Genomic DNA, 13,118 nt, shown 5'->3' on the forward strand with positions numbered 1-13,118 from the left:
GAAAGGCTGTTGCAAAGCTTTGCAGCCCTCTCAGGATCTAGCAGTATGGTGGAATTTGGTCAGAAGTCGATGGCTGCTCTTGTGATTCATCCGTGCGCTGTAAAAGGAGGGCTGCTCTGCAAGCTTTCAGGTCTGTTTTATTGAGACGATCAAGCATTTTATTTTAAAATGGGGTTGTGAGTTTTCCTTTTCCTTTTCCAGCTTTCAGACCAATTTTAATTTTGGACAGTAATCTTTCTTTGCAAATGTAAAGAGAAAGCTGCGCAGTCAAGATTTTGGTAGCAGCTGGGGAGCAGAGGAAACCCTTGAATATCCCTTGTTGCCCCCCAGGTGTTTTGTCCTGCAATTCCCATCAGCCCTAGCTGGCCTAACCAGTGGTGAGGGATGATGGAAGTTGTAGGCAAAGGCATCTGAAATTGCTCACTGCTGCCTTACAACCGTGGTCCTTTTTGATTGCTTATCAGTGAAAGTGAATTTAACTTGTCCCCCTAATGTGCTGGCTGCCCCCCACCCCCCCCGGTGGGCAAAGCTTTCTGTCCCTGGCCCGAGCTGCTCTGTTGGCCAAGGATCAGCATGTCCTGCTGCACTGTTTCCATGGCTAAAGCAGCAGATCAACAGAGGATGGAGGGAGGCTTAGCTGACCTGCTTGGCCAGAGGTGCCGGTTCCAGGATGGGGCTGGAGGGAGACTGCTGGGGGCAAGCACAAGGAGTCCAAGGCAGTTGCCGTGTTTTGAGAAGGCCAGATCTTTGCAATTAAGTAGCCGTGAGCAGCAGGTGGCTATTTTAAAAGCAAAAGCACTGTGGAACATTCTGTGAGCTTCCTGCAGTGAGTTGCCTTGCGGCTCTTGCCTCCCACAAAGCATCCCAGAGCAAAATGTGGGTTTTACTAGGTCTGGCTCTTCCAGGCCCTGCTGGGGGATCCTCAGTGCTCTGCAAAGTGACCTGAAAGATAAACAGTCACAGCGGCTTCTTATGGGTCCCCTCAAACTCTTCACCCGATACTTATTTGGCCGCTTCCTTGTCCTTGAAGAAGGCGACTCTGCGGGGTTCTGGTTTTCTGAGTTCATTACAGTGGGTGCCTGCCTAATTATTGTTGGTGCCCACACTCACCCATCTCCAAGATAATCCTAGAAGTCGTGTCCTCTTCGGAGAGGGGCCATAACCCAGTGGTAGAGTAGAAAGACTCAGGTTCAATCCCCTGCGTCTCCAGGTAGGGCTAGGAAACCTCCTGCCTGAAATCTGGGGAGCTGCTGCTGCCAGTCAGTGCTGGCAGTACTGGGCTAGACGAAACTGTTTTGACTCAGTGTCCTAGGTCCTTCTTCACCAAGAAGGTAATAGGAAATGGATGCAGATGTGAGCATTCCCTGGAGCGATGTACCTGCTTGGTGCCGTATGGCTGGCTTGATAATCTGGTCTCTGTTGCAAGTCACTAAAAATCCAGTAAAATGTATGGTCATGGCTGTTGGAAGAGGGAATGCAGGTTCTACTTACCGTGGGTTGATGAAAAATGCCTTTTTAATAAGGTGTGGTGATCTGGTGCCTGCGGGCAACTCCATGTGAGTCCTGGTGCAAGAGAACCCACTGGTGCTGGCTGCCAACACTGAGAGTAAAATAAGGCCAATTTCCTTAGTCCTTAAGCACTTTTGATCCCTTGGGAACAACTGGCCAAGGATCCCACTGGGGATGTTGGGATGTTTGCAGCCTGTCTGTATCCTTAGCATGTTGGGTGCAACGTGGGTGTTGAAACAGTGTAGTGTGGCTCAGAGATGTGGTGTGCACCTTCTCAACCCCTTCCCTTTCACCCCTAAAGCTCTCAGTCTTCATTTTTGTGGCAAAAGAGGAAACAGTTTATCAAAGATTCAGAAGAAAGTACAGAATGGGAAGATGGGCCAGATTCTGGGCATATAACAATGAGTGGTTTTAAAGTGGCAGAGAGCAAACAAAAAAAGGAAAAATATACTCTCACTAGCACCACCTGGTCCCTTGAAGGCCAGCTGTGTCTATGACAAGGTTCTCCCAGTGCCTGTACCAGCTCTTTTCCCCTTTGCTTAGGGAAAAATTACCCCTGGGCACCTGAACTGGAGAAACCTTGGGGCAATCTCTCTTGGTGCTGTGAAGAGAAAGCCGAACTTTTTTTTTCTGAGTGGGGTGTGTCTCTTCAGCCCTCCCCCCCCCCCACCACCACCTTGATGGAGATTCTAGAAGAATTTCTTGATTTGTGTGTGCTGACTGTCTAGTCCTGGATCATCCCCAGCTCTGAGAAGGACTTGAAAAGATTTTTTCATTCTTTCATCTGGACAGTTTCCTGTTGGCCTGCCCAGCCAAGTCATCTGCCATGCAGTGCCAGCATCAGATGACCTGGCCTTTGGTTCAAGCAGAGCCCTGCACCTGCTTGAAAAGGGGAGGTTTCTGCAGGGTGGATTTGATTTAAATGAAATCAGTTGAAATCACAGTTGAAATCACTAGTCAGTAACACTAGATTTATATGATGGTTTTCTACATAATTTGCATGCATGTCTGCTTTACCCATTAAAACTTCATTAAAATATTCCTAAATTGGGTCTTTCTTAATGGTCTGCTGCCTTTCTAGATTTTCTTTTCCTGGGAAAGAATAATATGATGAACCTCAGGCTATACACAAAAAGATCCACAGACTTGTGCTCAAAAGGTTTCACTTTCATTTCTACTGCTTGCCCCTCCCTTCTCACATTTAGCTTCTTGTACAGATCTATTCTACTCAAATTCTTTTATTCATTGAATTTTTTGAAACTTAGCACTTAAGAGGTAAGGGTTTAATTCTGTGTACATAGATTTGCAAAGGAATAATGGGATTAAGGTCTTTTTCTCAACTCTGTATGTTTCTTTTATGACATTTTTGTTTTGAAGAAGGGCATGTGTTCTCTGCAGACACAAATTCAGTTTGAGAACTCTAAAACCAAGCATCTGTGATAATATCTTCTAGACAGAAAAAAATGCCTAATAACCTGCCCCCAAGTTTATGTGGAGGGTTTAGACACACTGGTATCCAATCCCAGCTACTTCAGTAATTTGATTTCTCCTTTGATGTCTATGAAGAGCTTTCTATTTTGTGCTTAGGGACATTTTAAACGTATTTTCTCTGTGTGAATCACGATTTAACTTATCCAGATACTGAGATTAGTGTGTGTGTGTGTGTGTGTGTGTGTGTGTGTGTGTGTGTGTGTGAGAGAGAGAGAGAGAGAGAGAGAGAGAGAGAGAGAGAGAGAGAGAGAGGGAGAGCGCGCGCGAACATCTGCAAGTTTCTTTTTTTCCAGCCACTCCATTCTATTCCTCCTCACATCTGGTTATCCATTTTGTTGCTACTTACCCAAGGAACTAGCTGAGCTGTCGAGGAGGGGATGTAACCCCTTAGGGGAATTTCTCTAAAGACTTTTCACAAGACTGGACATCTTTGGGTTACCCAGAGTCTGCTCATACTTACAGCTGGTCTGTTGTAAAGATTCAAAAATTCAAATCTGGGAAGATTCAAGTCTATATTGGTATCTATGATCATGCTAAGGGTCTCCTGTTGTTCACCTGCTTCCCATGGGGGAACGTGGGAAGGAACTCCTAAATCCGTGGCTGTGTGTTGGTGGAGGAGGAAGGCCTGGGGATATGGGTGAGCAGGTGACACCCTTAATATCTGTCATAGGAGGAATTCTGTATCCCTTCTCTAATTCTACTCCCAGCATGGATTTAGGCTTGGGAGAAAGGGATGCACAGTTTCTCAAGGCTCCCGGTCATATTGGGCCTTGCAGTTGGCATGATTTTCTCTTTCAGGTCACCAATGAAATCATCCCCGTGCTTTCCTACTCGTACATGGCAGTGCTGGTGCCCATCTTCCTCCTGACGGACTATTTGCGATACACGCCGGTGCTGCTGCTTCAGAGCATCAGCCACATCTCCATCTGGCTGCTGCTGATCTTCGGGACCAGCATCCTTGCCATGCAGTTCATGGAGTTCTTCTACGGGGTCACGCTGGCTGCTCGGGTGGCCTACTCCTCCTACATCTTCTCCCTCGTCACCCCGTCACGCTACCAGCGCATGGCCAGCTACTCGCGCTCCGCGGTGCTGATGGGGGTCTTCATCAGCTCCACGTTGGGGCAGCTCTGCGTCACCGTTGGGGGTGTCACCTTCACAACCCTGAATTACGTCTCCCTGGGCTTCATGTGCTTCGGGCTCATCCTGACTTTCTTCTTGCAGCGCCCCAAGCACAGCCTCTTCTTCAACAGGCGTGAGCCCGTGTGCAACGGGACCTCGCCTGCTGAGCTGGACAGAATGAACCCGGGGACCCCTGGGGAGCCAGGATGGCACAGGCAGGCCTCCGCGTGGAAGAACCTCGTCCTTTTCCGGATGTTGAAGGAGCTGGCTCACATCATACGGGTGCCGCAGCTGAGGCTCTGGTCTCTCTGGTGGATATTCAACTCCGCTGGCTACTACCTGATGGTGTACTATGTGCAGATTTTATGGAAGGAGGTTGACCCCACCAGCGATTACAGGAAAGTCTACAATGGAGGTGTGGAAGCTGCTTCTACGCTTCTCGGTATGCACATCTTCTCCCTGCTCCATTTCTGTGCTTAATGTGTGTGCATCTCTCTCTCTTTCAGTGTGTGTGCGCTTTGTTGTGACTCAAGCATGAAATGGAGGTGAGCCCTCCTGGCAACCCAGTGGACTCTTCCGGGGCACTGACTTAAGCACCTTCTGTTGAAACCACTTGGACTTAGAGGTGTTCAGCTGCTCACCGCAGTTCTCGCGCACTGCACCCCAGGAGCTTCCCTGCATGGAGAACTTCATGTGTGACTCATGTGGGGCGCGTGTGAAATGATTCCCATTGCTGCAGTAGCTGGAGGATGGGCTGTCATAATTATGGCAGTCACTGGGAAGTGATGGGGTAGCTTGAGCCGTGTGTTGACCATGGAAACTTGGACGGCAACATGGCCTGAGTGGCAAGGCCACACAGAAGGAGCACATTTTTGTGGTCTGCGCGCTCTAGCCCGTTCAGATGCTTCTCATTTACGGATGATGTCAAATGCTACCATCCCCTGCTGGTACCCAGGGGACACCCGGTGGCTCGTTGACAAGGCATAAAATCATGGAGCTGGTTGGGTAGACCTGCCACCTGCCCAGTGCAGGGTGCAGCTGTAGCATCCCTGATCACCATCCAGCCTCTGTTGAGAGGCCTCCACAGAGAAGGAGTGGGAGAGAGCTCAGTGGCAGGCACACATTCTGCTTGCAAAGGTCTTGTTGTGGTCCCTGGCATCCGTGGCCAGAAGAGCGGAGCAGGGAAGCCCACTGGCATCCGGAGTGGGGACTCCTGAGAGAAGACACACCAGTGGCTGGCTGGCTTTATCAGCCAACTTTCTGGGGAAGATGAGCACTGGGCTACTCCGGAGAGGCCCTTTCAGGATTGCACAAAGCAGTTTCCCAACTGGCAGGCACGTTTTGCTGCAATCGTAACATCCTCTTAATTTATTTTACTCTGTTTCCACCCTTGGTAAGGAAGTTTGGCTTGCATCATTCCACAGATCAGTCTTGAACTGTAGCATATGCCTTGTTTTCATTTTATCTCTGCTGCAAAAAGGTGGTGCCTGCGAGAATAAGTCTACAAAGTCCTTAAAGTGAGCCTCTCACCACTGGGCCCAGAGTGACCTGATTGCTCAAAAGTTTCCAAAGGGCTGCCTTATTTTATTATTTATTTAAAACTTTTGTATGCTGTCCCTTATGCATGGCATCTCGGGACAGCTTACAGTCATTAAAACAACAACAGTAAAACAGCAATAAACGACAGTTAACCAAAAAATACAATTAAATAAGCTAAATAAAATAAAATTGTATAAATATTTTATTTAAATGCATTAAATAAAACATGCCTTGAGACATGTTCTTTCCTGTTGCCGCGGAGCTGCATTTCACAGGATCTGGATGCCACCAAGTCTGGTATCTGCCCTAAGCTTGTCTCGTCTTTCTTTGACTTCCTTATAGTATAATTTTAGCCAACCTAATTGTCAACATTTAATGCCCCCTTGGAAAAGTTCTGCTGCAGAAACTGGAGGGCTGGTGTTGTCCTGTCTGGGTAATGCTGGGTACTCTGTTGCAGGTGCCATCACCTCCTTTTCTGCTGGCTACGTGAAGATCCGTTGGAAGTTGTGGTCTGAGCTGGTGATTGCTGTGGCGACAGCATTCCAGGCAGGCCTGCTTTTGCTGATGAACACAACCACCGATATCTGGGTGTGCTATGTGAGCTATGTCCTTTTCAGGGGCTCCTACCAGTTTCTTGTGCCTATAGCCATGTGAGTGTTAATGATCGGCTTCCATGACATACGCAAGGTCCCACCAGACTCTCAGCAGATTTGGAAACAGACTGTATGCCTCACTATTTCAGCAGGGGGAAAGGGGTTGTCTGATGTCTGCCATACAGTGATCTATACCAATGCAAAGGATAGGACTTCCTACTACCGCAGCTTTCCTTGAAAGAATAAAAAAGTGGGATATAAATCTAATAAATAAATCAATAAAGGAGGTGTTTGTCCTGACAACATGTAATCTTTTTTTTTTTTTTGTAAGGATGCCAGAACTGAGAGGAACAGCTAACTGACTGGCTCCATGGCAGATGTGTCACTGTAGGCTTTTAATCTTTTAATAAGTTAGAAAAATGTGTTGGCTGTGAATACTTGGAATGGTATGAACTAATCTGTTGGAAATTCCAGAGGGTTGGGGATAGAGACTGGAGTTTTAGCCGAACACAAAGAAGTGGGTCAGGTGGTTTTTTCTATACTCTTCCAGGCCAACAGCTAAATGCATTTTCCCCTGAAATATGTTTACCTTGTGATGGTAAAGCTCATTTCTTCAAAACCTTCCCCCCACATCTGACCTACTTCCAAGCTGGTTTCTAAGCCCAACACATAATTACTTGTGCTGGTTGCATTGCTGCAACCCAGCCTTCCTCAGCCTGGTGGCTTCCAGCTGAATTGGACAATTCTCATGACCTGGCTGGGGATGATATGCTTTATAGCCCAACTTGTCCACAGGATACAGGGTTAGGGTAAGCTGCTGGAGCACCTTCATGCTTCAGTGTGCAAAGCTCTCCAGCAGCTGCAAGGCAGAGCTGCTTCAGGGTGCCAGCTGAGATGCTGGTCCATACCTTGAATCCTGCCTTATGCCCTTGGTACCTCTCTGGGCTTGCCAGCAGAATTGACTTGCCTTTCTCTCTTTGGCCTGAAGTTTCCAGATTGCTGCTTCCTTGTCCAAAGAACTCTGTGCCTTGGTGTTTGGAATCAACACTTTGCTTGCCACCATCCTCAAGAGCATCATCACTGTCATCATAACCGACAAGAGAGGCCTGGCTCTTTCAGTCCATCCTCAGGTGAGGATCACACGCTTATGCTAGGTTTGTGGTCTGCCTCTCTTGTGCAGTCCTGGCTGCCTTATCCTGACTTAGGCAGGATTTGCACAATGACTAGATGAGCAAGTTCATATTAATAATCATGGTAGGGAAGAGGCCCAGGTGGTCAAGGAGAAGGATGGAATTCTCAGCAATGACCCGTTGCAGTTACTTTGCTGTTTGTGACTTCATTTTGCATGAATACACAAAGCTGCTTTGGATTTTATGACCAGCCTCAACCTGTGCCTATCTAGTTCAGTGAGCCTCCTTGAGTTCAATGAGAGGTGAAAGTAGCATCACAGCCTATAATGCAGTACTATATACACTTGCTTGCAAGTTAGCTCCATTAAAAACAATGGAATTTACCTCTCAGTAGACCCAAGCAGGGTTTTACATTTCAGTTTTGTGATGAAAGCAGGGCCAACAAAGAGCACAGGCCTAGCAGCTCTGATGAGCCACATTTCTGTTCTCTGCTGTTCTAATTTCCACCCTCTTCCCAAATATAAAAGGCTTGTGTCAAGATCAAGCTTGATCCTGAACAGTCCCACAATCTTAGTGGAACTTGTTGCTACATAAGTTCTGCTTAATTAACATAACTATTAAAAAAACAAACAAACATGCAACTTCCTGCAAAATGTTCGTTTGCTCATTGATCTTGCATTATCAACAAAAACTTCATCCACCTTGCAAACTTTAAGGATATGCATTTCTGGAAAGGAAGCAGAGCCAACCTAATCCATTCTTAAAAGGCTTGTCTTCACTGGCACATGGTTAGGGTGGGCTTCACGGAGCCCTGTAATTAACAGAAGCCACATGAAAAGATTAGAGATGGGCAGTGTACTGCTGTATAAATCTTAATCAATGGAAATCTGCAAATGGAAAAACGTTTGCTTCAATTAGTGTAGCTGGGCTTGACCAATGAGGCCGGCAGAGCAAGTGGTCTCTTTGGCTCGCTTCCAGCTTCATATTCATCCCCTCAGTTAAGAACAGAAGATGAGCTGTGCTGGATCTGACCAAGGGTTCACCCAGCCCAGTATTCTGCTCAAGCAACGAGAGCCTGCAGAACCCCACAAGGAGGACATGAACGTAGCAGCACCCTCCCACCCATCTTCCCCAACAACTAGTGTACTTAGCCACACAGCCTCTGCTACTGAAGGTGGCGTAGAGGTATTGGGATTCGTAGCCATTGATGGCTTTCTCCTTCATGAATTTTGCCCAGGCCCTTTTCAAACTGTGGTGGCCTTCATGACTTCTCCAGGAAATAGGAAATGAATCCTATTGTTTAACTATGTATCGTGTGAAGAAGTTCTTCCTTGATCTGTCCTGACTCTTCCATCCATCCATGAGCCTCATGGGATGAGTCCAGGTGCTAGGATCATGGGAGAGGGAGGAGGATGCCACAACAGAGGGTGGCAAGATAGAAATCCTGCTGTTGGCAGAGTGGAAGTGGACTAAGCCAACTGCCCCTGCTCAGAGAGGGTATGCTGTGGGACGAAAGCATGGAAGGCTGTTGTCCTCATGCCCAAGGGGCATCCAGCTGGCCACAGTGTGGGGCAGACTAGCTGGGCCTTTGGCCTGATCTAGCAGGACTCTTCTTATGTTCTTACTCCACCTGTGCGCTTCTATGGGCTGCTGATGAATCACAATTTTGGATGATTCGAGGCTCTGCAGTTTGTTTTCATTTAAAGACTCGCTCTTTTCCTCTGCTCTTGTTTTCCAGTTTTATGTTTACTTTGGCTACTTCACACTCCTGGCTGTGATATATTTTGTGGCGTCCATGATTGTGGCAGTGCGGCACAAAGTATGCCGGAAAACTGAAGAGGCAGCACCGGCCAACGAGCTCAACAGCCCGGTTGAGGAAGTCATTGGCAAGGGCAAGTGCACAGAGCAGGCTAGCTCTGAAGCCTGAGAGATACAGCAGGTGGAGGAAAAGACAGACCCAGCCTGTGCACTTCCAGTTGGGAGGTGATCAGTGGAACTCCTGTGACAATCAGCACTTAAGGGGCCCTTGCAGCATTGATCTCCAGAGTGCAATGACACTGCAGGGACCAAGAAGGGGAAATGCCCTGCTTGGTTTGACGGAGGGGTTGGTACCAGGCAGTTTCCCTCTGGCAGACCAGTTTCCCTGCTTGTTCTGAGTCTTGGGCATGTACTCTGAACACGCTCTTCCGTGTGCACCATCACCTCATGGAGGTATTTGCCAATATTATGCTTGGGCACTCCAGTGATTGTAGGATATGATTTTAAACTTGGACATTCACCCTTCTAGCCTGCAAATGAACCAGCATATCAAGATAGATGCAAACACTTTTAAGACATTAACCTTTTATTAAGCATACCTATAAATTTGATACTGATTATATTCTGCTGGGACTCAGTTGTGTTAATATTTCCCCCTTTTCAAGAAAATAGAGTTAATTCTTTAAGTTTGCCTTTTAGGCTTCCAGTCTTCCCTGCTCTAGAAATCCTGCTCTTGAGAGGGAGGTCAGCCACTCCAAAGCAAGCCCTCAGTTCTGCTGGGTGGTGGCAATGACTGGGAGAAACGGGAGAAATGAGAGTCATGCCAGGATCTCTTGCAGATTTAGCTCACCTTTGAGGCCTCAGCTGTTTGCTTTGCTCCAAAATCAATTCTTACTCTTCTTTCCCTTGCCTCCCCAATCCTATTCCTCCATTATTTCCAAGCCATTCTGACTGACCAAGAGCATATTTACTGAGGCCAAACAGTGTTTGAGAAAAGGGTGAATTAGGAGTTCAGCTGACCATGTGCAGTCAATGCTGATTAAGTTTCTAAGCTAGCTTGGAATGTGTCTGGTATTACTTTCAAGAAAGAGGAAGTAAATGGATTTTCTAGACCAGACATCCAGTGGACATAATTAAAGAGGTGCAAGTAATGTAGAACTTTTGGCATTAGAAGCTTCCTGTTCCCCCACTGGCTCCCAAAGGCAATACTTGAAAGACATGCTGCACATGCCAGGAGGTATCCTTTTCCTCCTTCCCATACTTCAGGATTGAGCTGAGCCAAGATTGCATTTCAGCCCTCTACCCACACAGGGAGCTCTCTACACTTTCATGCATAGGCTCAAGAGAAGATTAAAAGAGGATACTTTCCTTTATTCAGTGCTTTTAGAAAACAGTTTATAGAACACAACACACAACTGACAAAGATAGAGAGATCCACAGGCTTTAAAAACTGCATTCAATTCTTTCACTTTCGCATTCAATTTTTTCACAAAATACAGTAGACAGAAATAGACTGTGTGACTTGCACAGATTTCGTGTTGACAGCAAACCCCCCAAAAAGCTATAGAAATTTAGCACCTTTCTTTCTCACATCCAACTCAAATGTTCATACATTCCTGTTCAAAACAGAGCTGGGATGCCCCAAGCCTCTGCCTTGAAGTGGCAGAGGTTGAGTCATGCTGGAGCCTACAGGCAGGGAAGGCCTCAAGGCTTGGCTTTGCTGTGCATCCGGCCTGAAGATGGCTTAAATGCTGACGGGCTGTGACCCTGCATAGCTGTGATTTTGGGTAGTGAGGAAAGCCGGACTGGACTTAAGCTGCCTGTACTGCAGGCTGTCCTTTCCAGACTCTGCAACAGCAGCACGGAGCCAGGCACCTCCCTGCTTAATGCGTTGAAAGCGCGGTTGTGTGTGCAGCAGCTGAGAACAGCTTGGACTGAGGGGCTCCTACTGTAGCACTGAAAGGAGTGGGGTTGAGGTGGCTGTTGGTTTGAAGGGGGTAAGTCTTTCCTAACTCTGATTTGGGAGCAAATGCAAACTGGGGTTTGGGGCCTGAAACAAATTCAGTAAGGATTTGGGAGAACTATAAATGGAAGATTACAGTCATTACTTGCTGGAAGGCAGCTTCTTCAGGGCCCATGGAGCCTGACTGCCTGTGCTTAAGGGGTAATGGTTCTCCAGTGTCTTGGTTCGCATTATCTGTTATCAGATACTTGTGAGTGAAGATTTCCACCCAGGACCTCCTGCGTGCACGGCATGAACTCCACGGAGCTGTGGTGTCTTGCCAACAAGCTGCAGGACAAGGAGTGTCAGCAGGTGTGCTCTAGGGTTCTGAAAACTAATGTGAACTCCAGGAGTTCAGCATCAATCCATTCTTCTGTAAAAAGATAGAAGACTAGACAAGAGAAATGTTTAAAAACACTTTAAAATGAATGCATGGAAACTTTGGATTCAATTCTACTTCCGCTCGGCCCCTAAGGAGAATGCATTAAATCTTACATAAGGCTGTTAGCATGGCTGACCTGAAGCTTACAGAGCTAGATAAAGGGCAAAAGGTATGTGGGAAAGAAGCATACTTGTGGTCTTAATCTTACAGTCCTGGGTATGTCTTATCAGAGGATACTGCAAATTCAGCAACAGAAATTGCAACTGGGCCATGACAAGAACAGTGCTATTTGCTTCTACAGCCAGGAATGGAACGGCATCAGCAACTAGTTCAGCCTGCTAGTGTGTCAGGCAGAGCTGGGGGAAAACAGCTATTCAACAAGCCCCAACAATTATTTGCAGAGGGACAAACGGCAGGACAGATTCCTGGCTCTTGACGGCAGGGGTGCAGGGAGAGGCAGGAATTTTGTCCCTCCTGCTGCCCTGGGCAGCCACAGAAAAACCACTTCAGTGTTTATACACACCTTTGGCTGTGGCCCAGTGCTGTCTAAGTTTGTGTCATTAGCACCATACTCGCAATCTAAAGGTAGGCTGTGCCCAGAGGGCCTGGCGGGCAGAGATGGCTACAGGCTGTGCCCACAAGAATTCACCCCAAACGGCAGCACCGTCACCACCTCTCTGCTTTTGGACGGCCATCTTATGTTTAGCCCACCACAATAAATAGCATTCCTGATGCACACCACTTACTTGGCCTCGGCTTTCTTTTTTCAAGGAGCAACTGGGTAGTTTGGCTTGCAGTGGAAAAGGCAAACAGAGAAGCTGGATGAAAATGCAATCCAAGGGTTAAAGGCAGGCAAGATTAAGGCAAGAGAGTGAGAGCGTTTCATGTACCACACTTGCCTGGAGATTGCCTTGCACAGGAGCCTGTTCTGCCCCACCCCCTCAGGTGGGCATGCATTGCTTGCAGCAGCCATGCCAGGAGGAAACACACACAAACATTCAGCACCAGATCTGCCCTGGACATCGTAGGAAGACACTCTTTGGCTTTCACTCATGCATCTGCTTGATCGGTATATTATGGAGCTGGCTGGACACACAATCCTGACTGGGGACGGGTGGGGGAACCGCGGCCCGCTCCCCATTCCTTAAGAGAAATGTCTGGGTTCCCATCCTCTGCTTGCAGTCAGCGCTTTCGGTTGTGTGCGGCTTTTATTTTTGGGAAGAAGTCATGAAGCTGTTTTCGATGCACAGGACTATGAAGGCATTCTTGCAGCTGCTGCTCTTCTGCTCAAGGAGCTTGCCTGATGCCAGTGAAGAGGCCTGGCCTGCCACCACAGCATCGTCTGTCCGCCATGTTTCACAATAGCTCTCTGTTAGCCGCCGTCCTTTGGAATCGGAGCCGTGCCACACGTACTTCTGAGGCCTGGAAAGCATGTGAAGATTTAGCACCACTTCACACAGGAGCCCTGCTTCTTTGCTGGCAACTGTGCCCCCAAGGCAAAGGCACCTCGCGTTGGTCACAGGGTTTGCTGTGCCCAATGTGTCGACAGTTATGGGCACCCATTCATGCCATCTAAGGGTAAGAGGGTTCAACCG

The 13,118-nt window shown here is 47.7% G+C and overlaps 2 protein-coding genes across 9 annotated transcripts in view; one reads left to right on the plus strand and one right to left on the minus strand.

The window, feature by feature from the left end:
• Nucleotides 1-12,268, plus strand: part of SLC19A1 (solute carrier family 19 member 1) — a 45,125-nt gene extending 32,857 nt beyond the window's left edge. For 4 of the 5 annotated variants that reach the window (XM_044422721.1, XM_044422722.1, XM_044422720.1 and 1 more), the window contains exons 3-6: nt 3,799-4,561; nt 6,116-6,308; nt 7,240-7,381; nt 9,120-12,268. In XM_044422721.1, coding sequence (XP_044278656.1) covers nt 3,799-4,561; nt 6,116-6,308; nt 7,240-7,381; nt 9,120-9,308 — 1,287 coding nt within the window. In that variant the 3' untranslated portion in view covers nt 9,309-12,268. The remainder of the gene's footprint in view (nt 1-3,798; nt 4,562-6,115; nt 6,309-7,239; nt 7,382-9,119) is intronic. The other variant, XM_044422723.1, reaches the window with a different exon arrangement.
• COL18A1 (collagen type XVIII alpha 1 chain) overlaps nt 10,490-13,118 on the minus strand; it is a 199,717-nt gene continuing 197,088 nt past the window's right edge. For all 4 annotated transcript variants that reach the window (XM_044422718.1, XM_044422717.1, XM_044422716.1 and 1 more), the window contains one exon: nt 10,490-12,945. In XM_044422718.1, the coding sequence (XP_044278653.1) occupies nt 12,732-12,945 (214 nt within the window). In that variant the 3' untranslated portion in view covers nt 10,490-12,731. The remainder of the gene's footprint in view (nt 12,946-13,118) is intronic.

This window comes from Varanus komodoensis, unplaced genomic scaffold, assembly GCF_004798865.1.
Source record: "Varanus komodoensis strain SLA01 unplaced genomic scaffold, ASM479886v1 scaffold134, whole genome shotgun sequence".
In the NCBI taxonomy this organism is placed as follows: Eukaryota; Metazoa; Chordata; class Lepidosauria; order Squamata; family Varanidae; genus Varanus; species Varanus komodoensis.